We start from the raw sequence: 26,790 nt of genomic DNA on the forward strand, positions 1-26,790 counted from the left end.
CTTGGGCCAGAGTAACAGACGCAAATAATGAAATGGAGCTTTTTTTTTAATATCTATAAATTTATTTATTTTTGGCTGCATTGGGTCTGTGTTGCTGCACACGGGGTTTCTCTAGTTATGGAGAGCAGGGGCTACTCTTCGTTGTGGTGTGTGGGCTTCTCATTGCGGTGGCTTCTCTTGTTGTGGAGCACGGGCTTAGTTGCTCTGCGGCATATGGAATCTTCCCGGACCAGGGCTCAAACCCATGTCCCCTGCACTGGCAGGTGGATTCCTAACCACTGCGCCACGAGAGAAGTCCCTGAAACAGTCCTATCGATATTCTGGTTTGGGCACCTGCCCTCAGTGTATAGTGAGGGCTCTGAGTCTGGGATCCTGGGGCCTGAGGCTCGTGTCGCTCTGTGAGGGAAGAACATTGCTTTGAAAGGAGTCAAGAGAAAAAAAGATCTGAGATTTGAGTGGCACTGGGCGATTTTATGAGACCCTTTCAAGGATGAAGCCGTGTCTAGGTGGATCCCACTCTCATCTCCAGGGTGCACACCTGGGAGACAGGCTCTGCTTTCTCCCCCCAGTGTCCTGGAGGTGCTGCTGTCTTCATCCTCTCCAGGTTGGTGTTTGCATCCTACCACCAGAGGCTCTGCTGCAGAGGAATTGCACAAGGAGGCCCGCGGGGACAGCTCAGCCCACTCCAGCAGGCGAAGTGGAACTCCTTGTTACCTCTGCCACGGAGATGAACAATTGTGAGCAGCCTGGGAAACACTGAAACCCACCTAAACCACAGCACACAACTGAAAGTGGCAAAGCAAGAAATGCTCTGAGCTATTAAATGCTTTGCGAGCGTGCACAAAGTCCTGTTATCCTGGGATCTAGTGCAGAGCTGAGCACAGCAAACTTTCTGGTGCCCATAAAGCATTGCTCCTAGCTGCTACATGGGGCTCTCTGTTATGGCTTTATCCAGTTGAAACTTCAGGTAATCTCATAAGAGGAGGATGTACTCCGACAAGGCAAAGGAAAGGGTGGTTGATTACGGGAAGAATCTATTCTTTTCATGAATAGATCTCTGGCACCGTTTGCTCTGAATAAGGGATAATCATTTCTCGCAATCTGGGAACCGTGTTATTTAGAAAATTAGGATAAGTACAAAACAAAGCAAGGGTGGAGAAAAAAATAACTTTCATCTTAGAATGCCGGAATGCTGACCAAAAGATAAATCATGCAACATTTTCCCTTGTGAGATTTGCATGAATGTTATTTCTTGTGGTTGCTATTCCACTAGCAGTCGTTAATTTCTAAATCAGTCATTTAATGTAGTCCCTTTTGCCTGGAAGAAAAGATCAAAATATCCATGCAGCCTTCTCATTGCCAAAGAAAATCACATACCTCTTTGTCTTGATTTACCTCTTGTAAAACCTATTGGGGGAGAGATGAAAAAAATCTCTTGAAATCCATATTCTAAATTTTTTAGATGATCGCTGATAATAACCCCAAAACAAGGGAGTTTAGCCTGGAGTCCATGCATCTCCAAGGAGTCTGATAAAATCGACGACTCTGTAAACTTGGTCCGGAATGTAATATGCATGTTTTATGTTCACTCATCTCTAACCGACATTAGCAATTATTTCAGTTATGAATGGAGGCCATAGATCTCTGTACCATTAGCAATTATTTCCATTATGAATGGAGGCCATAGGTGTCTGTACCATTAGCCATACTGTGCTTTTGACTCCAAGAGGAATCACAGACAAGCATATATCACATCCTACTTCTTATAGACATCGTGAAATACTTAGGTCTCCTCCTGTCTGTAAGAGGAGTTTAAATTTATAGCAGTTGTTAAATCCACACTTGATCTTATTTAATGTCTTAAAGAAGTACATGTATCACTATATCATGATTTTTAATACTTGATCTGGACACCCCTGGTGGTCCAGTGGTTAGGACTCCGTGCTTCCCCCTGCCAGGGGTCTGGGTTTGATGCCTGGTCAGGGAGCTGAGATCCCACAAGCTGTGCAGCAAAAAAAAAACCCAACCAAACAAACAAAACTTGATGACTATATTTCAATATAATTGGTTTCCAGAGTAATTCTACGCATTTTGTTTTATTTGATGCGTTTTTTTTTAATTGGGGCGTAGTTGTTTTACAGTGTTGTCTTAGTTTCTACTGTACAGCGAAGTGGAGTTCCCTGTGCTATACAGCAGGTTCTCATTCATTATCTATTTTATACATATTAGTGTATATAAGTCAATCCTAATCTCCCAATTCATCCCACCCCCCTTGGTATCCATACGTTTGTTCTCTGCATCTGTGTCTCTATTTCTGCCTTGCAAACCGGTTCATCTGTACCGTTTTTCTAGATTCCACATATATGCGTTAACATACGATATTTGTTTTTGTCTTTCTGACTTACTTCACTCTGTATGAGTCTCTAGGTCCATTCTTGTCTCCACAAATGACCCAATTTCGTTCCTCTTTATGGCTGAGTAATATTCCATTGTGTATATATGTGCCACATCTTTATCCATTCGCCTGGCGACGGACATTTAGGTTGCTTCCATGATATGGGATGCGTTTTTATTCTGAGAAGGGACCCATAGGCTTCTCCAGACTGCACAAGTGTCCAGGGCACAGATCTTTCCGGATCTTTCCCTGGTTCCAAACAAGTAGATACCCTAAGCTTGTAAAATGTGGATGCTCAGGCCCATCCCAAGATCCACTAAGTCAGCACCTCAGGGACTAGGACCTAGGTGCGTGTGTGTTTCACAGGCTCCCCAGGTGACGGGGCTGCGGTCAGCTCAAGTCAGAGGTCTGTTATTTGGAAACCTCTGACTTAGATCATCTGTATCCCAGTAACCCAGCCCTCGGAATTGGGAGGTGGCTCTGCTGAGAGGCCGGAGCACAGAGAGACAAGGTCTTCTCACACTGCTGGAAGTGTGTAAGGTGGGAAAGAGTACGGGGCTCAAACAGACCCCAGTTTACTTTGGGGCCTTATTAAGCATGTGTCTGGGGCATGCTCCTTAACGCCCCGAGCCTCAGTTTCCTCCTCTGTAACTTGGGGAAGGACCTGCCTCACAGGTTGGTTGTGAAAATGAAATAAAATCATGAATATCAAGTACTTTGCAGAGTGGCTGAGTAGGTCTTAGGTACCATTGTTGTTAAAGATAGTGATGTTGGACTTCTCTGGTGGCGCAGTGGTTGAGAGTCCACCTGCCGATGCAGGGGATACGGGTTCGTGCCCCGGTCCGGGAAGATCCCACATGCCGCGGAGCGGCTGGGCCCGTGAGCCATGGCCGCTGGGCCTGTGCGTCCAGAGCCTGTGCTCCGCAACGGGAGAGGCCACAACAGTGAGAGGCCCGCGTACTGCAAAACAAAACAAAACAAAAAGATAGTGATGTTCTTGCTTGTGAGCTAGGAGCTATTCTGTGGCTGGCATGGGAAGCAATGGTCATAGAAAGGCAGTAAGACCTGCTTCCAAAGCTCGGCAGGGTGTTTGTCCTAGAGGTTCCAGCGCAGCTGTGTTCAGCTGTGTTAGAGGATCTGCTCCCAGCGTTTCCAACACCAACTATCCCAGATGGGCTGACCTGTCACCAGGAGTACGGGGCTGTCTGCTGATGCCTCTTCCATGATCCCGGGAGGGCAGCATCCCGCCTGACTACCCCACTCCTTCCCGTGGAATGTAGCATCTCATTTTGTGGAAGAAGCTCCTTCCTGTCTGCGGGCCAGAAACTACCTTCCCTCCATATGGGAAGCACTTTAACCAAATCTCCTCTGTTTCTGAGAGGGGACTTGAAATGTTTTCCCAAAGCGGGTCTCTAAGCTAATAACAAAAGGGGCTACAATTTCATAGGCAACTAACTACTTCAAGATGAATCTTTTGAAGGCAAGTTTTCCTTTACAGAACCTCTTCTGCATTCTCGACACCCTTCTATTGGCCCTGTTCTCTCCGGGTTCCTCCAGGGCAGTGCCCTGTGATGAAATCCAGGGAAAATGTAGGAAGGATGTTGTGTTAGTTTGCTAGGGCTGCCACACCAAAGCACCACAAGCCTGGGTGGCTTCAACAACAAGAATTCATTTTCTCACACTTCTGGAGGCTAGAAGTTCGAGATCAAGGTGTCGGCAGAGTTGATTTCTTCTGACGCCTCTCTCCTTGGCTTGTAGATGGCCAGATTCTGTCTGTGGCCTCATATGCTCTTCTCTCTGTGTGTGCATGTCTGTGTCCTAATCTCCTCTTCTTATAGAGACACCAGTCCTATTGGATTAGGGCCCCACCCTAATGACCTCAGTTACCTTAAATTCTCTCATTTAAGGCTCTATCTCCAAATGCAGTCACGTTCTGAGGTCCTGGGAGCTAGGGCTTCAACATATAAATTTGCCAGGGGGTCGGAGGGTGGAGGTGGGGGAATGCAATTCAGCCCATAACAGTCATGATTTCTTCCTGTCCCCTGAGCATTCCTCCTAGGACCCAGGGGTGGCAAGAAAAGGCAGGAGCAAACAGCATCTGTTAAGGATGTCAGACAGGATGAACTTCAATCACAGGCTGGATTGTGTTTGAAATTCTCCAGGACAAAGGCCTTGAGGCAGCCTTTGAAGTAACCCCAAGCTGCTGGTTCTTTAAGGTTTCAAAATCAGTGCCATTCAATGGCATTCTAAGAACTATCGAAACCCAACCCCACAGACCCCAGGATTTTCACAAAAGGGAAAAAAGGGTACATTCAAGATAATACAGTGTCATTCCTGTGTTTTCTCTGAGCCAGAGAGCGGGCAGACTTATTTTGGTCAGGCTGGCTTTTTTTGGACCGCGCTTTCTGTGAATGGGTAGTGAGCTCAGGTGTTCGGCCTCACAGTCTCTGTAGGAGCCAGGCCCCTGGCTACTTACAGCAGCAGAAGTCAGCAGGTAGGAGATGACATGTTAGAATTGTTCAGATAGACCCCAGGCCTGGAAGATCTGCCGGACACAGCGTTGAGAGCAAGAGGGAGAACTGTTTAAAAATCCAAAAGACTATTTCCCTTTATCATCTCTGCTGCTGGCTGCCATTCCAGCCATTTCCCAAACATGAAACTGGCCCCACGCAGGGCAGTGGCCAGAATAGGATGAGAGCGCATCACTGCCGTCATCAGGATTCAGATGCAATAGTCAGCCTGCACAGACGCGGAGGAATGCATTGTTTTCTGGGAGAGAAATGGAAATAAAATTACTGGGTTGGAAGGAAGCTCTGGGAGGCCACTTGCTTCAGGTCATCGAATCCATTCAAAGCCTGGGATTCCTGTAGATGTTTAAAAATTCTACACACTGGGCTTCCCTGGTGGCGCAGTGGTGGAGAGTCCGCCTGCCGATGCAGGGGACGCGGGTTCGTGCCCCGGTCCGGGAAGATCCCACATGCCGCGGAGCGGCTGGGCCCGTGAGCCATGGCCGCTGAGCCTGCGCGTCCGGAGCCTGTGCTCCGCAACGGGAGAGGCCGCAACAGTGAGAGACCCGCATATCACAAAAGAAAAATAAAAAAAAAAAGTAATTAAATTAAAATGAGGTTATTAGGGGGCTTCCCTGGTAGCGCAGTGGTTGAGAGTCCGCCTGCCGATGCAGGGGACGCGGGTTCGTGCCCCTGTCTGGGAGGATCCCACATGCCGCGGAGCGGCTGGGCCCGTGAGCCATGGCCGCTGAGCCTGCGCGTCCGGAGCCTGTGCTCCGCAACGGGAGAGGCCACAACAGTGAGAGGCCCGCGTACCGCCAAAAAAAAAAAAATTCTACACACTTTCAAGTCAAAACAGGAGATGGGGCATCTCTGGGGCTGGTTATTCTGGCCACTGGAACAAGCAAACCTCCAAACCTCAGGGGCTTCGCTGAGATTTTAGTAAAAACCAATTGTGGATGTTCACGGTTGGCAGGTAGCCTTCCTTGTGGTCATTTGGGGACCTCGGCTCCTTCCACATGTGGCTCCTCCGGCTTTAATAGGTGACTTCCAAGGTCCCTGTGCAGTGGGAGAGAGAGGATGGAGACAGCATGCTGGCTTTTCAACCACATCAGCCCTGGGGGACACGCCTCCCCTAGGCTCCCGTACATGGTGAGAATGAGTCTTAAGGCCACACCTCCCGTGGGGAAGCCAGACTTGCGGGTGCCCAGGAGGCTGTGGTGCCCAGGCTGCAGCCTTTGCCATAGAGTCTGCAGGAACCGGTGCTGACGCTGGCAGAGGTTGGCCCCATCTTTCCCATGAGCAGCGCCGTGTCTAGGTTTGTTTCGTCAGGGACGGTTATGGGCCCAAGGAGAGCATCACATGATCCTCTGGTCCACCTGGGCACCAAAATAGAAGCTGGAATTCAATAAAAGAGACTGAGATTTGTCACTTCTCAGCATATGCATGTCCACTCCCACCATGAGGATCCTTTCTTGATCAAAGCCCTAAGGTTTACGCCAAGAATCTTGAAGAGGCGGTGAAATCTACGAACATCGTAACTCACCAGGCCCCCAGCCACCAGCCGCAGGCGCAGATTGACGTAGGAGGGTCGTCTGATGGTTCTGAGTTTCTTTTTGTGCCCAGACGCAAGTGAACCGGGATCTGTGTTTGTCTTTCCCTTGCTTTAAACCACGCAGCATCTCCAAGAGCACTGAATGGCATGATGGCCTGGAATTTCTGGGCTCCAGACCCGCCTATGGTGGCAGCATCCTGGCCCCTAAGGTCACCCCTGCCCAGTCCTTGCTGACCATCAGTAACGACTGGGTCATCCACTTTGCCCCCGAGTCCCTGGACCCTGATGCTCCATCCTGTCCCTTTCCGGAATCACAGCTTATTATCAGTCCAGTTACTAGTCCAGCATTTAAAACATTAGTTGACGTTCTCAGCAGTTGATGCAAAAAGAAAAGGCTTGTATGGAATTATTGGAAGGGTTCTGAGGAGCCCCCAGCCTTGAAAGCTCTCCTTGTCTTAATGTCTTTCGAGGGGGCCGGGAGGTGGACTCGCTTCCGTCTACATTTACCTTCCAGTTATTCTTCCCGCTCTTTTTTCTTTACGGATCCTGGGAAGCTGAGCGTGTGTTCATCCATCAGGGTGGCCTCCTGTGCGAACCAGCTCACAGGGGAGGGAAACTGGTTACACCCCTCATCTCAGCTGCAGGAGGAGGGAGTGGAAAGGGAATGGAAACCTTCCTGCACCTGGACGATGCCTCCTGGTGACCCCATCACCACCAAGGCCAGTGTGTTTGGTGATGTCCTTCCTGTGGGCACCAGCCAGAGGCCCTCCTGCTGTCACTGCTCAGGACACAGCTCATTTGCAGCCACTCTCGTGGTCAGCAAGTAATCGCTAACTTGGGTTTTCCCAGCATTTACTATGAGCCACCATGGTGATGACAAGTTTTACGTACGTCACCTCATCTCCTCCTCAGCACATCCGTCAAATAGGGTGCTGTTATCACCTGCCCTTCATGGTTGAGGAAACCAAAGCCCAGAGATGAGCATATTGCAGCTGCCATGTGGCCGAGCTGGACGTGAGCCTAGCACTTCAAAGCCAGCCCTGCCCTTTCGTGATATCACAGTCCACAGCAGTCACAATACTAGCTTGTGGGAAGCCTGGAGCCAGCGGGCCCCGCAGTTCCCGTAGTGACTCTCAGGGTCCTCGATGCCCACTTCCTCCCGTCTGCAGAAGGGGGCCCCGCCCTCCCCTTACCAGCTCTCCCCACTGCCCTTGGCTCTGTCTTGGCCTCAGATCCTGGTCTGGGGCACCGGGATGGATGGCTTGTTGTGTGGTGCTTCTCAAACTCTGTCCGGACTTGGACATGTCCACTGATGCAGACTTTGGCGGTTCACCCTTGGGATCCAAGCTTTGGAACTTGAGTGAGGGATTCTCACGTTTCTATCCCCAGTGACAAGGGAGAGTGGGGCTCCCTCTGGCCCCCACTGGGGAAGAAAGAAGAGTTAGCTAAGCAGCCGGGTTCTCCCCAAGGCATGTCTCAGGCAGACTGTGTCCTAAGGAATGGCATGGGAGGTCCTTATTAGCCGATGGCCAGTGGGTAGATGGGCTGTTTCATCTGGTGGCACTACGGAGGGCTCATCCGTCCTGGCCTCTCATTAGTTCTAGTCCAAAACTGCAGGCAACCCCGAAGCCACAGTCCCCTTCTGCAGATTTCTGGGAGAGGTAATTGTCAAGGTCTTTTAGTTAACCCTGACCAAGTCAGTTTCAGTGAGGGAACTCGGGCGCTAGAGGAAGCGATCACAACCTTCGAGGGCCTTTTGAACCGTGGCGGCGGGATACTCTTTGAAGCATGCGGCCATTCCAGTCTCCTTCCAGATCACTGTACACAATCTCAGAGCTCTGGCCCTTTGGGGTTAAAGACAGAATTGAATCTATATTAAAGAAGATGTGGTATACATCTACAATAGAATACTACTTGGCCATAATAAAAAAGAATAAAATCATGCCATTTGCAGCAACATGGATGGACCTAGAGAGTATCATACTAAGTGAAGTAAGTCAGACAGAGAAAGACAAATACCATGTGATGTCACTTATATGTGAAATCTGAAATATGATACAAATGAACTTATTTTCAAAACAGAAACAGACTCACAAACCTAGAAAACAAACTTACGTTAAGCAAATGGGAAAGGGGGTGGGGGAGGGATCAATTAGGAGTATGGGATTAGCAGATACAAACTACTCTGTATAAAATAGATAAACAAGGACATACTCTATAGCACAGGGAACTATATTCAATATCCTGTAAAAAACCATAATGGAAATAATACGAAAAAGAATATATACATACATATACACATATATATACATTTTGCTGTATACCAGAAACTAACACAACATTGTAAATCAGCTATACTTCAACAAAAACTAAAAAAAAAAAACTGAATCGAATTCACTTTCCTCTGTGGTTGAGATCGTTCATCCACAATGGCGCCCTACCATCTCCTCTTTAATCCTAGGCAAAATGCAGACTGAGAGTAGAGCATGGTTGCATACGTGGGGAGATGAATGCAGTGTTATCACCGCCCCCCCTTCTGGCTGCTTCCACCCCAAGGTTCTAGAGTGGTCCTCAACACTTTCCTGGAATTCCAGTTTTAAACTCTGAGGAAAGAACAAAGGCTATGAGTAAGAATCATGTCTCAGTTATCTTTGCATCCCTGGCAACATTTAGCTCTGAGCTCTGGTCTTAGTGAACACGTATGCAGCATTGAATTGAATGACTAAGCGAAGTGAAAGGCATCAGGCTGGGTGTTGGGGATGCAAAGATGGGTAAAATGCTTGATATCTCCTTAGTCGGAGCTGCTTTTTCAAGAAGGGATAGTCCAAAGGAAGGAGTCTGTAAACAGGGCAGAGATGGCGGGGCAGAGACAGCAGCCAGTGAAAGCCAACGTGGGCCTGTCTAAGGATAGGGAAAGAGAGGTGGGCGGGGTGGGGGGGGGAAGACGGGGCCAAGCTGACCCAAAAGCCCTGATTAAGGCTGCTTTGAGCTATTCTTCTAACATAGAAGCCCAGCCCTCTCTGACCATATCATACTAGCAGGCTGGATAGTAAGGCTGGCGAAAACTTTAAATCAGTGAGCATAAACCTGATTGATTTGTTCCCACCCCCTCCCCTTATTATTCTTTTACATGCATAAGCAGCAGCAGCTAACATCAAAAGAAAAGGAGAAAAAGCCCTCCCAACACCCTTTTCATGCTCCATCAATCAAGCTGCTCTCAGTATGCGTTTCTTTTCTCCCCTGAATCACGTGGACTTTGCCAAGCTTCGTTTTAATTCCTCATCTTGCATTAAGAGAAGTGACCTGGGGGGAGGCGGAATCCCGCGGGAAGCAGAGAATGGAGGAGGGCTGGCTGCGCCTCAAAGAAATCTATGTGGTCAACGTTTGTGTACGTCTTTATGAAGATGTCCTTGCGGCACCTGTGAACATATAGCAGTTTTAAGAAATGGGGGGGTTGAGGAAGATGGCGGAAGAGTAAGATGCGGAGATCACCTTCCTCCCCACAGATACATCAGAAATACATTTACACGTGGAACAACTCCTACAGAACACCTACTGAACGCTGGCAGAAGACCTCAGACCTCCCAAAAGCCGTGTGGATGAAAGGCTCTTGGTGCTCCAGCCAGGAGTCAGGGCTGTGCCTCTGAGGTGGGAAAGCCGAGTTCAGGACACTGGTCCACAAGAGACCTCCCAGCTCCACGTAATATGAAACGGCGAAAATCTCCCAGAGATCTCCATCTCAACACCAAGACCCAGCTCCACTCAACGACCAGCAAGCTACAGTGCTGGACACCCTATGCCAAACAACTAGCAAGACAGGAACACAACCCCACCCATTAGTAGAGAGGCTGCCTAAAATCATAATAAGGCCTCAGACACCCCAAAGCACACCACCGGACATGGACCTGCCCACCAGAAAGACAAGATCCAGCCTCATCCACCAGAACACAGGCACTAGTCCCCTCCACCAGGAAGCCTACACAACCCACTGAACCAACTTTAGCCACTGGGGACAGACACCAAAAACAACGGGAACTACAAACCTGCAGCTTGCAAAGAGGAGACCCCAAACACAGTAAGATAAGCAAAATGAGAAGACAGAGAAACACACAGCAGGTGAAGGAGCAAGGTAAAAACCCACCAGACCTAACAAATGAAGAGGAAATAGTCAGTCTACCTGAAAAAGAGTTCAGAGTAATGATAGCAAAGATGATCCAAAATCTTGGAAATAGAATAGAGAAAATGCAAGAGAAATGACTTGCATCGACTGGCAGTAGGATCCAGGTATTTAGGGGTTCTCGCCGCTGTGGTGTTTAAATTGAGGTATGTTTTGAGGTCCATATTGGTAAATCCTATTACTGAGAGATAGTAATAAATAAAGGAAAGGTTTGAAATTGAATTTTTGGAAAAGGACTTGAGGAGGAAAGCCATTATGTGCCCATCCAGTGTAGTGGAGAAACTGCGCACGTAGACTGGGAAACGCCAGCGCACTGTCCCCAGGATGGCAGAGGGGAGCACTGAGGGGCTGGTGTGAGTCCTCGCCTCTGGGAAGCGGGTTACCAGGGAGTCCCGAAACGGATTGGGAGGACGGAAGTAACAAATAAAATACTCTCTTAGCCAGCAATCTGGCTAAAATTTGCCTGCCCTTAGATTACCAAATGGGGTTATTTACATAATTTCTGCACTAAGCATTCCTTCAGTGTTGCTTTTAACATTGTAAATGGGTTTAAGTGGTTTCCAAAGTGACTTCACATCTGATACCAGGAAGAATTCCTGTCTCTGGGGAGGCAACATTGAGAGACCAGCTCCAGAGCATCAGGGCTTCCCTCCCTAAGAGAGAGGATGGGAGGGGTCCCCAGGACAGGGCTTCCAGGTTCTCTGGGGTCAGATACTAGCTCAGGCCTTGAAAGGAGCACATGCAAGTAAGGACCCTAGAGGTGAAGGTCGGGGGCTCCCTTTCTGTGCAGGGATGGATTATAGGGGCTGCAGGGGCCTGTGTGGCCCTAGAACACTTTGTGATCCAGAATACCAGGATGTGGTCACAGGAACCACATTGGTTTATTTACCTCTGTGTCCTTTGACTCCCCTCCCCCACTTTTTTTAGGGGTAAACTTTTTTCTCTCCTATATTTCAAATCTACATGACAAAATCTAGAGAAACATATGTTTTCTTCTCTCCTGAGAGATGTCAGTGAAATCTCCTGTTACTTCAGGTATCTGTCCCTTTGAGTTGGGAAGAAAGCTTGCTAAAAACAGACTGGAGGCCTTCACAGAGAAGCCTGCCACTTTCTGGCTGGCTGACCTGTCAACTGTCTGCAATTCTCCCATTGGAGTCCTGAGATTCCTCATTCTCACGTGGAGAAAAGCCAAACATAACTTGTGAAAAGCAGCATCGTGAAAGACATCAGAGTAGGACTTCCAGGTAGCCTGTGGGGTGCAGGGCTGCCTTGCTAGGTTTGGCTGAGACACTGGGATGGAGAGCCTGGGGCACCTCAGGGGAGAGGGAGAAAGTGACTTGTTTAATGTCATACAGCTGGTCTTTGGAGGACGTTGAACAAGAATATTGGCCTCTGCTGCGGTTCATTCCTCTGCACCTCACAGCCCTCTCCACGCCAGCTCTATACAGAGCCCGGGGGACAGACCGCCCATAAGGAATGATTTGAAAAGTCTTGCACACTGACATCCAAAAAGATGATGAAGACTGAGGCAAGAGAAAGAGAAATGACACTGGAAGGCAACTTCATTTTCACCCTAAGGCCTCAGCTCATGATAAAAAGACAAACAACCCATTTAAAAAGTGGGCAGGGGATCTGAATAGACATTCCTCCAAAGACAGACAAATGACCAGTAAGCGCATGAAAAGATACTCAACATCATTAGCCATGAGGGAAATGCAAGTTAAAACCATAATGCGATACTACTTCACACCCACTAGGATGGATATAATCAAAAAGATGGACAAGAACAAGGGTTAGCGGGGATGGGGAGAATTTAGAACCCTCATGACACTGCTGGTGGGAATGTAAAATGGTGCAGCTGCTTTGGAGAAGTCTAGCAATTCATCAAAGGTTAAACATAGAGTTACCCTATGACCCAGCAATTCCACTCCTAGGGTGTGTACCCAAAGGAAATGATAACGTATATCCAGATAAAAACTTGCATATGAATGTTCATAGCAGGGTTATTTGCAATAGCCAAAATGGAAACAACCCAAGTGTCCATCAACTGACACATGTATAAGCAAAATGTAGGACACCCATACACTGGAATCGTATTCTACTATAAAAAGGAATGCAATAATGATATTTGTTACAACATGGGTAAAGCTTGAAAACATGATGCTAAGTGAAAGAAGTCAACCATCTGAGATCCTCACCAAGCTCTGCTTTGCTTTTTCCAGTCCTCCGGAGCCTCCCCAAACTGGAATCCATCCCTTAAATCTTCTTTTCCCCATCTCTCTGTGTATTTATTTATTTATCTATTTTTGTCACAGCTTTGTTGAGATAGTCACATACTACTATCGCTTGCCCATTTAATGTGTGCAACTCAATGGTTTTTAGTATATCCAGGAGTTGTGCAGTATTCACCACTATCGATATGAGAACATTTTCATCACCCTAAAAAGAAACCCATACCCGCTAGCAGTCACTCTGTTCCTCTGACCCCACCCTCAGCCTTAGGCAACCATCAACTTACTTTCTGTCTCTATGGATTTTCTTTTACTGGACATTTCATATAAATGGAATCAAATAACATACAGTCCTTTGTGACCGGCCTCTTTCACTTACGTAAGTTGTCAGGGTTCATTCGGGCTGTAGCGTGTGTCTGTGTTTTGTTTTTATTGCTAAATAATATCGTATGGATATATCATATTTTGTTTATCAGTTGATGAACCTTTGCCTAATCCTAGATCATGAACTTGACTCTTGCGTTTTCTTCTAAGTGTTCTATAGTTTTGGCTCTTACATTTAGGTTTTTGATCTGTTTTGAGTTAATTTTTGTATATGTTGTGAGGTAGTGGTCCAAATTCATTGTTTTGCATGTTGCCCCAGAAGTTGAAGTCCTCCAGATTTGTTCTCTTCAAGGTTATTTTGGGCCCCTTGTATTTCTATATGAAATTTAGGATCAGTTAATTTCTGCAAAGAAGCCATTGGGGTTTTGATAAGAATTGTGTTGAATTTTAAATCAATTTGGGAAGTATTGCTAACATAACAGTATTAAATCTTCTAATCTGTGAACATGAGATGTCTTTCTGTTCATTCTCAGAATCCTGAAACTGTCTAGGGCCGCGTACCCATGGAACTCTGTGGGTTTGTATGTTGCCCACTCCTGGAAATTCAGCCACCTTCTTTTACCCTGTAAGGTCTCTTGCCTCTATTCCCCCATAGGCCTTTTGCCATATTTTGCTTCCCTGACTTGGCTTCCTTCCACTGCCAACAGCTGAGTCTGCCCCAGTTCATGGGGGCATCTAGTTGTCAGGTCACAAATCAAACTAGTCTGGATCACCTGCAGTCTACCAATCTCATAGCTCACATTCTCCTCCTTGAAGAAACAGGCAAGGTGAAGATTCTTGGTTATGAGGAGAATTTTCCATCTGTATTATTTCCTTGTGGTGCAGCCAGAGTTGGGAAATAGAAACAGAAGATCACACACACACACACACACACACACACACACACACAAATTTGCCACTACATTCAATCAATAAAGGCCCAGGGGAGGTGGGCAAACACTCGAGAGGGTCCCAGTATCCTCGAGGAGGGAGTTTGGGAAACTGAAGGTAGAAAGGCTTGAAGTAAGCTAGGTTGGGATGAGCATATGTGGTCCGTGCTGACCTGAGTTAGCTCACCGGCACACTCTCATTTACAGAGAGTGTACAGGACTGTCTCATGGGTCCCTGAAACCTCTCTGTGTCTTCTTCCTCTTCTCCTCACCAGTACCAGGAATTCATTTTCACAAATCAGTCCTTCTTGACCATCAGAAATGCTTTGATTGTCCTTCTTGGGACTGAGAGAAGTTGGGTGGTCCTGTTCTCCTCTGGGAACAGGGCCTTTTGAGCCTGGAAGCCTGCCGTGCTCCTGCAAGAGGATGGCAAGTTGTCACTTCCTTGGGCTTTTGCATCCCTTAGAGGCAATTAACATTTCAGCCTTCCACTTAAATATTCTAGCAACAAGTGCAACCTGCACATGATGGCATTGGGGTGGATGCTTCCAGAAGGCCCGGCGTCTGTGCTCTTAGGACTCCAAAACACAGCATATTAGTAAATGGAGAATTAAACCGTTGTACACTTTGTGCTGATATGAATAAAGATATTCTGTTTTTTTAGTTTGAATTTGCCATTATAGCTCCGTAGGGCCCAGCTTCAGCCAGATGGGAAATAAAACCTTCACAGGTGACAATTGTGCACCACTGAGAACTTAAGAAAACCCATGCGTCACCAGGAGCACATCACATATATTGGCGTTTCTTAGGAAGAGCTGCATTTTAATATCCTGAGCTGCTGTATCTATAAAAAGCTCCCCAAAACCATCTTTTCTACCAGTTTTAGTCAGGTGAGGTTAGGTTATGCTGCAGTAACAAACCAACCCCGAAAGCTCGGTGGCTTTATATGTGAAAACACATTTCTCACTCAGGCTGTCTCCTGAACCATTACTTTCGGGCCTGGGGGAGGGAGCAGTGGCCTCTGGGAATTTCTCTGTCAGGCTGATGAAGTCCTTGCCCCCCTCCCCAGGTGTGGCTGTGCGGGGGCAGCATGGAGGTCCTGCCTTGCTCACGGGTGGCCCACATCGAGCGGAAGAAGAAGCCATACAACAGCAACATCGGCTTCTACACCAAGAGGAACGCTCTCCGGGTTGCCGAGGTCTGGATGGACGATTACAAGTCTCATGTGTACATAGCGTGGAATCTGCCACTGGAGGTAGGACCAAATAGCCCTTCCCCATCACCCTAGAACACGGACATTATGTTTGATGGGTCACTGATCCCTTTACTAAGCCAATGGTTCCTCCCCAGAAAGATGCTCACCCTTGCAAAATTATAAGTGTACTCTGAGGTGGCTTACAGACCTCCAGGTTTTAGAACCCCTGCTTTACATGGGGATCGGCACCATGGAAATCTCTAGATCCATTTACAGAGATTAGCGGGGTCTCACTGTGTTAATTCTGGTCTCATATTAATCTTGAAACCCTGCTTCTGAATGTACACCGTGTCCAGAAGATCCTTGCCCAACGTTTCTGGCACCGGACCCTGCCGTCTGCTCTCACAGTGTGCCCTCCCGTGGAGCTCCAGCTGCCCCGTGACGTATGTCCCTGCTGGATGCTGGATCCTTGTTTACATGGCTCTTCGGTTCTCGTCCATATTCTACCCAGAATATAATCTCGGAAAATCCCCACGTTGCTACAGCCCCACAGGAGTATTGCATGGCGGTTGTGCTCTGGCTTGGTTGGGATCCCAGCCCTGCCATTTACGGTTATGACATCCTGAACAAATCTACTTATCATCTCTGTATCTTAGGTTCCTCAGCTATAAAATGGGGGAAATAGCAGGTCCTCCTTCCTAGGTTGATTGTGAGAACTAAATCAGAAGTACTTACTCTAAGTACTAAAGTACTAAAACTAAGTACATGTGATGTACTTAAAGCACAGGATATGGAATGTTGGCAAGCATTTCTGTCCTCCAGAGCACAGCGGGGTGACCTATACCCTCAGCCACAGTTGGGTTTATCTGTTCAGCCAGAGCACCTGTAGGTGTCCGAGCTGTGGCATTGTTCCCACTGAGAAGTGGCAGCCCCTGCGTTTCAGGAGGCTGGAGCCCAGGACAGCAGAGATGCAGCTGAATATGTGCAGGTTTGTGGATAAAGAGGATGAAAGTGAAGCATTTTTATATCATTGTTGTTACAATTATTGAAATCATGTTCTAAAGCACTGAAAACCCCCTTATGGCCATGCAGCACTTTATAGCTGTTAAACTAGAAATGATTTTCCACATTATTATATAAAATTAGGCAACCTTTGTTGAGCTCCTTACACTCTCCCAGGTACTCGCTAAGTTTCTTATTTGCAGTATTTCATTTAGCCCTCATAACAACCTCATGACAGAGGAACTGCCTGCCCTGGTGTTCTCATCTGTAAACCAGGGATTGTTAACCCTGGTCTCATAGGGCTCCTGGAAGGATAAAAATGCGGCTTAAAACAGAGCATAACAAATAGTAAGTGCTCAATAAACGCTAGCTTGATATGAACCCACTGTGATGGCCATTTTACAGATGAGTAAAGTGCAGCTCTGGCAAGTTAAATTGACTTGCTTAAGGTCCTGCACCCAGCACATGGCAGGGCAAGGATGTGAACTGGCATCTTCACTCAACTCTGCCCACAGCCCTGTGACGTCAGTGGAACAGACGTTGTCATTTCTCTTGTTTGTAGATGAGAGTTGTGATCTAGGATGGGCGTGTGACTTGGGGTCCGAAGAAGTGAGGGCTGCCAACCCTATTTCAGTGCTTCTCCATCATTACAAACCACCTTGGTCCCTAATGCCAGTGTTCCCTACCAGGCTTTTCATAAATGACCATCCTCATTAATTACGCTAAGGATATTAAAACAAAGAGTTAAATATCACTGCCCAGGTTTGCCTTTGGATATGAATGTTTGACATTTAAAGGGACTTTTCTTTAAAAAAAAAATCACTGTTTAGCTGCTGAAGAAGAAATCTTAATGAAATCATTTAAACATTTCTCCTGCTCCAAGATGATGCTTGGCTGTCCGCCGTGGAGGAGAGCGTATCCTGTCTGCACTGGGTCACAGCCATCCTGTGGCTGACTCTGGAATCGTATTTCAGCTACTTTATTTTCCCCTGTCAGCACACAGCAGCACATTACAGGTTCACTTCTGTAAAAGCAGAGTGAATTATTCATTAGAGCATCATTACAAGCTTTGCAGTGGAAAATTATTTTCACATCTGCATATAATGAACTTCGCAAAGAGCCAGCAAAGGGGGGAAATAACACGTGTGCGGAAAAGAAAGATGGGAGGAGGTTATAGATGTTTATTTTCTCGTCTTAATCAAATAATTCCTCTAATAATTGGGTCCTGAGAGTCACTGAAGAAATGGCAGAGATGGAGATGGGGCCTAGGTTGTCAATATCAGTGTGTCGCGGGATCCCTTTCATGATGGTAAGGTCGGCTGACTTTGGGGGTTGCGTGCTGTGCTCGGGGGACAGTATTGTCTAGCTCGGGGCTAGATGATCAAGTGTAGGGGCTTCAGATTTCTCTCTGACGGTTTCCCCAAAGGTGACGCTGCCTGTCCTCCACTCTGGCCAGCGCCCCCTGGTCACTAATGCCCTTTGCTTACTTTCAGAATCCAGGAATTGACATAGGCGATGTCTCCGAGAGAAAAGCCTTAAGGAAAAGTTTAAAGTGTAAGAATTTCCAGTGGTACCTGGACCACGTCTACCCAGAAATGAGAAGATACAATAACACCATTGCCTACGGGGAGGTAATTAAGACCACGCATGCTCTCGGCTTGGGTGGCTGTGCGGTGGGCTGTGGATTGCTTTGCTGGGGGAAAACAGGGAACAGAGTCTTTCGCTCATTCATTCATTCAATGATTAGTTTTTGGAGGTGCAGGCTTTGACAGCAAGGCTCTCACCGGCTGGTGGGGGGATACCTGTAATCAGTGGGGGCGTGGGCAGTGTGGAGTGTGGAGTGGACCATGAGCTCTGTTTAGGACATTCTGAGGTCCCCTGGGACCTGTACCTGGGACATTGAGCAGGAAGTTGGGTGTAAAGAGAGGCGGGGACTGGACCTGTCTGTCTACTGCCCAGTGCCGTGGGCCAGAGCCACTTAACTGCCAAAGAAAGGGTACGGCTGCTCTTCTCAGATTTTCTATGATGTCACCTTTCTGAATATTGAAACAGATTGACTTCTCTCTTAGTACAAATGCCATAAACCTGCATTTTAGAAAAGTTTGAAAATAGCAATAATAGCAATGAACACTTACAATGTGCCGGTACTGTTCTAAGTGCTTTTCACATATGTGTTCAGTCCCCCTCACTTTACTAGGCAGTAGTGTTATTTCCATTTTATTGATGGGAACGCTGAGAGTTAGAGACATGAAATATGTTATCTAAGGTCTCACAGCTTGTAAGTCATGAAGCCAGGATTAGACGTAAGCATTCTAATTCCAAAGATAAAGTACATTTGGATGTATGGTCTCCTTTATTATGTGTGTGTGTATTTCTTTTTACTAAAAATATAGTTTTTATATACATACATATACTTTTTATATACACCTCTCTATGGATATAGATATGGGTATAGATGTATATAGATATTTGAAACTAAAACCAGACTGTCCACAATGCCTAATAATTTGAAATGTTACTAATAATAGAGAATATTTTCCTGTGTTAAGCCTTTTTCTGCAACATTATTAATGGCTGTATAAAATGGTACCTTTTGTGTATGCCGTGTTTTGCTTGAAAACATAGACATTTCTGTTGTTTCCTTTTTTTAAAAAAATATTATAAGCAGCACTGCTGAGAACATGCGTGTGTATAAGCACTTGGGCATCTGCCCTGTTACATCCCTGTGTGTTTGGATGAGGAATCGGTGGCACAGATTCTGGTCAGGGCTCAGGGAGCCCGGTGCTCTGGACCCACCAGAGATAGCCCACTACCTCTGGCATTTGGATTTCTTCCCAGGGCTCCCTGGAGCTCCCCGTGACAATCACGCTGAAGCTAGGAAGACTGTCATGGACTTAGAGCATTTCCTTTTTCTACAACTGTGAAGTTTTCTATTTTATGCGAGAAGCCTTTTGTAGGGAGTAAATCGGCCCCAGGTTAAATCATCAAGGTGCAGGCGAAGTGTCCCTGTGGGGCTGGAGTCTGGATGGGGTGCTTGCTTCTTGCAGGGGCAGTGAGTGTAGTGGTTAAGGACTCGTGAAGATTCTGGAGCCAGCCTGCTGGATTCAAGTCCGAGTGGCTCCTTTCAGCTTCTGTCCCCTCATCTGTAAAATGGGGAAGTGAAAGTACCTACTGTGTGGGGTTGTTGGGAAGATGAAACAAGCCGCCATATATAGAGTTCTCAGACCAGTACCTGGTACGTCCTACTACTTACTAATAGGTCCACATGTTTCTCTTTGTTTTTGGTTTTCGAAGATCAACTATAAAGGAGGCATCGAAAAATAGTGGGCAGTAAATGGATTATTTGTAAGACAATTGGGTAAATTGCCCTACTCTTTGGAAAAGAGAACAACTTAGATTTTTACAGCATATCATATCCCCAAGTATATTTCAGAAGGACTATAGCATTAAATGAAAGAAAAGAAGCCATGATCGAACCATCCGGAAATAGATATGAATCTGAACTCTGGGGACGGGCTCTCTAAGAGTGAAAGCTATGGAAGAAAATGCAGAGAAAAACGATATTTGATATGAGCTCATAAATATTAAAATAATCTATATATCAACTGAATGGAGAAATAATATTCCAAGGTGGAAATCTGTATGTCATAAATACTATAGATGAGTGGATAATACCATTAATGTATAATGAATTCTGTGAACTGATTTAAATAAAAATTTTGATTTAAATAAGAAAATAAAACATCCCCAAAGAAAAATAGACAAAGTACAAGAGAACATACAAGTGGATGAAATTTTTATATTTATTTCATAATCAAAGAAATTAAAATTTAAAATACACTGAGGTAGCTTTTTTCCTTCTACCAAATGAACAAAGTTTCAATTTTGGACTATATGTTGGTACTTTGCCAGCGAGATCTTAGTAATATGAAAAAGCACAGGTCCTCTGGTGAGAGTGCAAATTGAAACAAGCTTTTTAAAAAATGGTTTGAACCACCTGTATTAAAAGGCTTAATGATAGCCATACTTTCCTCTCCACTCTTATCCCAAGCAAATAATCTGAAATGAGGACAAAGATTTGCGAGTAAAATTGTTCACCTCGGGGATTTATTTTTTCCTTGATCAAAAATTTGAATTTAACTTGAAGGTTAGTTAAATATACTATATTAATAGTTTGCAGTAGTTTGCAGCCAGTTCAAAAGGTGTATACAAAAGTTTAATGATGTGAGAAAAATATTGATAATATAAGACTTAAGAGGAAAAAGTCAGGATTATAAAAGTAGATTAGCTACCATTTTAGATCGGAAGTAAGCAAGAGAATAGTATTGGGAGGTGAAACTTCTACGTAGCGGGACAGACAGTTCTTATGTGGAACTGTTTATCATGTTTTCCCAAGTGTCACTAATGTTTATGTGATGATTTTATAAATGAAGAAAAATACCTTTGCAAAGAGAAAGAATAAAAATGAGAAAATGCCAGAAGTCCAGGGCACAGTTCCCCAGGCTGTGGACTGCACAACTCCAGGGCCTGCCCTTCACATGAAGCACAGTGTAAATGACAGCTGTGGAGCTGGAGGGTGGAGTGGCCTTGGAGATAACATAGAGATCATAATCTGATTTTTGGAAGGGGGAAACCTTTTGTTTTTGCAAATTTTCCTATCTTTAAAGTAATAAATTCAATACATACGTTACATAGAAAATAAAAAGATAAAACTTACGTCAAATCCCAATTCCCGGGACTTCCCCCGTGGCACAGTGGTTAAGAATCCGCCTGCCAATGAAGGGGACACGGGTTCGAGCCCTGGTGTTGGAAGATCCCACATGCCACGGAGCAACTAAGCCTGTGCGCCACAACTATTGACCCTGCACTCTAGAGCCCACGAACCACAACTGCTGAGCCCGTGTGCCACGACTACTGAAGCCTGCGCGCCTAGAGCCCATGCTCCGCAACAAGAGAAGCCACCGCAATGGGAAGTCTGCGCACAGCAACGAAGACCCAAGGCAGCCAAAAATAAATAAATTAATTATTTTTTAAAAAATCTCAATTCCCAGCTATGATCGATGTTAACATGTTAGGGCATTGGTTTCTCTTACTCCTTCTCTGCTTGCTGAGCTCACCATATACTGAAATATATTTCAGGTGGACTCTAGTATTAAATGGAAAAACCCAAACTGAATCAAATTGCTTTGGTAACAAAATCTAGCATTATTTAGACAACTCTGTTTTTAACACTCCTGTGGGTTCTTTTCACCACACCCAGACCCCAGAGCAGTGGGAAAAATAGGAAGGCAGAGTGAATATCACACTATATGAGTACTTTCCAGCCTTTGTTCTTCATGTACGATTCTGTTTGGGAGTTTTTCCCCAGGCCAGTGTTCACCACACCCAGACCCCAGAGCAGTGGGAAAAATAGGAAGGCAGAGTGAATATCACACTATATGAGTACTTTCCAGCCTTTGTTCTTCATGTACGATTCTGTTTGGGAGCTTTTCCCCAGGCCAGTGAGGGCTTCTGGTTTTAACGTTCCATGCTCTTTCTTCATTTTTTAGCTAGCTTGTCTGGGGGCTTTTAAAAACCTTTCTCATCATGTGCACTGTACATGCCCTGTTCTTATAATTACATTTTGGTAACCTCTAATTTATTTTTTAAATGAATCTCTGAGCCTCCAAAATGAAGGGTCAAGTGGCATGTAATACAAGAACCTTTACCGACCTCTTCATCGGTTGATGTTAAATTTCAGTCTTTTGTTAACATTATGTGGAATGTTAAAACTCAAACATTATTATACTTTATTTGCACTTTATACCTCCTTGAAGAATAACTTTTTAGTCAAATGCAGTTCCGTGACAGAATTTACCATTATTCAGACAATTGTATTTTAATGCTCGCTGCTACTAGTTCTTTTTGCCACACCAGACCCCAGCACAGAGGCAAAGGGAGACAGACACCTCTGAGCAGGTGTCAGCCCCTGGTGTTTCTGCCTCACCCTACAAGCAGTGTTGGGGCCTACACCCACTTAGATAATAAGTCTTTCTTCCTTGAGTTGTACATTTTTATTCTGCTCTATTAGCTGGAATGTCTTAAATTAATTTTTAAAGAAAGATATGCAGGGAGGGATAAAGTAGGAGTTGGGGATTTGCAGATACTAACTACTACATATAGAGTAAACAACAAGGTCCTACTGTATAACACAGAGAACTATATTCAGTATCTTGTAATAAACTATAAAGGGAAAGAATATGAAAAAGAATATATATATAAATATATAGAGAGAAGATACACACACACATATAACTGAATCACTTTGCTGTACACCAGAAACTAACACAACATTGTAAATTAACTATACTTCAATAAAAAGAAAAAATTTTTTAAACATATGCAAATACTTTATGTCCTGACTCTTACATGTGTAAGATATTGCCTTTCCAATGCAAAAGCACTTCAGTGTGTACAGAAACATTAGCCACCAACTCTTCTGTTCAAAATTCTGTGCTAGGCTCATACTGAAAAGCCTTTGCTCCCTAGTTCACTTTTGCTTGTCTTTTTTTTTTCTTTTAGCATTATTTATATGAAATATGACACACATACAATATGCATAAACGAAACATGTGCAACATAATAATACAAAGCAAAAATCCATGTAGCCGTCCCCTGGGTGGAAAACAACATTGCCAGCATCTCTTCCACTTAATCCTCTTCAACATTTAGCTCAGGCGTCATCTCCCCTTAGTCTCTGAAGCCCTCAGACGGAGTGAAGGCAGGCTCCTTGCTGCCCTGGCATAATTCAGTCATTGTACTAGCTCTTCCTGTGTCTGTCTCTCTCTTCAGACCATGCTTCAGAGCAGGGACTCTTTTTTTTTTTATCTTTGTGCTCGTTCCACTTAGCACAGTACCAGGCCCTCAATAAATATTTATTAAGTTACTGAATGAGAGATGTGCTTGCATAAACATTAGAAACACAATTTAAAAGCCTGGCTTTCTGAAATCGTTATATGGAACACATAGGCCACAAAAACATTAATATCCTTAATATGTAAAGAGCTCTTACAAATCTATCATGAAACCACTTGAGATCCCAATGGGAAAGTACATAGGTAATTCTCAAAAAGGGAATAATTGCTAAACATGAAGCATTCCAATTTACTATTCAGTATAAATTTATAAAAACAGGATATCTTTTGTCTGCTCTCAAACAGTAATATTTTTTATTAATTTTTATCACCTCTAAGTTTTATTTTACACTTAGTTTAACTGCTTTGTTAGACTTCAGTAGACATTTTTACCATATTGCTCTTATGTATACATAAAAAGAAAAATAAAACCAAAATACATTGGTAAAGGTATTTCTAAAATTTCATCACTTTCAAAAATCTAACTCTTCTGAATTACTTTTTGACTCAGAAGTTGTCTGGGCTTTTCCATGTAATTAATCTTTGCACCATCGAAAGCACTGGCAACAAGCATTTCCTTAAAGCATCCATAAAAGAACCAAAGTCATAGTGCTGGTCTCCTAAGCTAGCTTTGCAATTCTTTAAAGATAGCTCTCTTTGGACCAACTTTGGGAATGTTGTTTAATAGGTCTGAATCATCACTTCTCTCTACATCCCTCTTTATGGACTTTTGGAACCTTGGGTTTAAAAAGAATGCTACAGGGCTTCCCTGGTGGCGCAGTGGTTGGGAGTCCGCCTGCTGATGCAGGGGACGCAGGTTCGTGCCCCGGTCCGGGAGGATCCCACATGCCGCGGAGCAGCTGGGCCCGTGAGCCATGGCCGCTGAGCCTGCACGTCCGGAGCCTGTGCTCCGCGACGGGAGAGGCCACAACAGTGAGAGGCCCGCGTACCGCAAATAAATAAATAAATAAATAAATAAATAAATAAATAAATAAATAAAAAGAATGCTACAGGGAAGGAAGGAAGGAGGGGAGAAAGAAAGGAAGGAAGGAAGGAAGAAAGAAAAGAAAGAAAGAAGAAAGAAGGAAAGAAAAGAGAAAGAAAGAAAGAAAGAAAAAGAGAATCTATCCTAGGTATTTCAAACATGGGATTTAATATAAGGAATTGGTTTCCAAGAGAAAAGGGGTTATAGATATCAGAAGCTGCTTTTCCTCTGGCTTGAAACTTGTAGCTTCCAAAAAAAAAAAAAAAACAACGCTCCCCCATTGATTTTTTTCCCCAAGCTGATGTTCTTTTTCTTTCTCTCTGTCCAGCTTTGAGATATAATTGACATATAACATTGTATAAGTTTAAGCTGTACAACTTGTTGATTTGATGCACTTATGTATTGCAAAATCATGACCACCATAGCATTAGCTAACATGCCACATAATTACCATTTCTTTTTTGTGGTGAGAACATTTAAGATCTGCTCACTTAGCAACTGTCAAGTATGTTGCTGTCAATATTGTCAGTTATAATGACCATGCTGTACATAGATGCCCAGAACTTACTCATCTTATAACTAGAAGTTTGTACACTTTGATCAACACAATACTTTTAAATGGTGAAACTCAGGACTGGTTAAGTATTTACATACCTTCTGGATGGGAATATCAGTTAGCCCAAAGCTCCCAGAAAGCAGTTGGGCAGCATGTTTTAAGAACGTTAAGGTCCCCACACCCGTTGATAGCGTAGGCTCAGTTCTAGGAGTCTATTCTTAAGGAAACCTGAAACGTGAACAAAGCTTTATCCTTTGTGGCTCATTACAGCCAAAACGGAACAAAATGAAATTGTCCAAACTTGGGGAAAAAACTGAGTAAGAGGATTGTGAACCATTGTTACTTTCCTCTGTATTTTCCAAAGCATCTCAATGAGATGGTGTTACTTTTTAAATCTTTTTTAAAAAGTTATTAAAAGTCTGCCCAGTTGTCTGAACCCAGACACAACTTGGGTGCGCAAAAGTAGATTGCCCCGTGCCTCTCTTCTTGATTTATCCCTGGTTAGTTTGGTTTCCATGGAGAATATAATCTGGAAGAGGCTCAGATGTATGGGGTAGACCAACAATGTTGCCATTTTCCCACTGGTTGAGATTTCAGGTGGTGGGTGGGATGGACACCAATATAGAATCACAGTGGGCCTGGAGATCCAAATTAGGTAAGTTCTTACATCCAAATTTGGTAAGAACTTACAGGTAAGTTCTTAGGTAAGTATTTTCCTCCGCAGATTCATTCCAAACACTTAGAATGGTACCTGGTCCAGTGTATGCATTCAGTAAATATTTTTTGAATATATAAATGAATGTTGCTTGAGGTTTTCCTGATGGCAAGATTTTTTTTTCTCTTTTGATTACTATTTTTCATGCCTCTATGCCAGTAATGACCTGAAAAGCTGACCCAGGTTTCCCAGTGTTGTAGAAACCAGTGCTGGTACCGGGGTCCACTTGGATAACCAATGTGTAGTCAATGTTCCTATGTCCAAAGGTTCTCTGAGATCTCCCTTTGTGCTGGGGATGGGGGAGCTATGTGCATGTGTGTGTGTCACAGGCAGAGGGCCAGTACCCACACCACCCACTGGAGGACTTTGTTGCTAAAGTGATCACCTCACAGACTGAAGCTTCGGTCCTTACTTGGGGGTGGGGGTGTGGGTCTCATGGCCTTTGCATCAAGAAGTCAGAACCAAGCCATAGTGGAGCAGTGGATGGGGAGTAGCAGCTCCACCAGATGAGCTCTGACGGGTCACGTTTTGCCTCTTCCTGCAGCTTCGCAACAGCAAGGCAAAAGACGTCTGCTTGGACCAGGGGCCGCTGGAGAACCACACAGCAATACTGTACCCGTGCCATGGCTGGGGACCCCAGGTAGGAGCCCGTCTCGGATCAGGAAGGGAGTAAGTTCACCGGACCTACAGGGGATTTGAAGGACTTCTGGGAACTCCTGTCCTCTACTTTGGTAATTGTTACCTGTTCTGAGCAGCCGAGAGGCTTTCTGGTGGTTTCTCTATAGAGACCAGGGAAAAGATTCCCAAGCGGTAGCATCAACACAGATATTAAGAGGATCAATGGGCACCTTTCCTACTGAAAGGAGACTGCATACAATTTGTGTCATTTGCTAATAGGCAAACGGATGCCACATGTACATAGGTTTAATTATAACCAAATATGCCTGTTTACAACTTCAAAGAGTTAGCAGCTTCTCTCATGAGAATCTGATTGATATCTCTGTTCTGAAAGGCCATCACCAGTTTGGTGGTAAGCATGGCCTGATCTGTAAGTGCTGGTACAAGTGCCAAGCACTGATTGAGAAGGAGAAATGTGCTTGCAGTAATATTTCAAAGAACACACGTGTCTTCTGGTCTCCCAGGAGATAGCAAAGATAACCAAAAAGGGCAAAACGATCAACCAACAGAGTAAAAATAGAGCCTGGTAAATGAGTTTCCTTTGACAGCTTTGTGCTAGCCCTCAGTGTGTGTGTGTGTGTGTGTGTGTGTGTTTGTGTGTGTGTGTGTGTGTGTATGGGTGTGGGCACCAAGAGCTTAGCAGAAATC

The 26,790-nt window shown here is 45.0% G+C and overlaps 1 protein-coding gene across 1 annotated transcript in view; it reads left to right on the top strand.

Annotated features, from left to right (window-relative positions):
* Positions 1 to 26,790, top strand: part of GALNT17 (polypeptide N-acetylgalactosaminyltransferase 17) — a gene marked incomplete at both ends in the record, with an annotated part of 446,557 nt that overhangs the window by 402,666 nt on the left and 17,101 nt on the right. Inside the window, 3 exons of the mRNA XM_082857505.1 lie at positions 15,188 to 15,373; positions 17,809 to 17,946; positions 26,009 to 26,104. Coding sequence (XP_082713631.1) covers positions 15,188 to 15,373; positions 17,809 to 17,946; positions 26,009 to 26,104 — 420 coding nt within the window. The remainder of the gene's footprint in view (positions 1 to 15,187; positions 15,374 to 17,808; positions 17,947 to 26,008; positions 26,105 to 26,790) is intronic.

Source organism: Leucopleurus acutus, assembly GCF_964270905.1.
Source record: "Leucopleurus acutus genome assembly, chromosome: 16".
Lineage (NCBI taxonomy): Eukaryota > Metazoa > Chordata > Mammalia > Artiodactyla > Delphinidae > Leucopleurus > Leucopleurus acutus.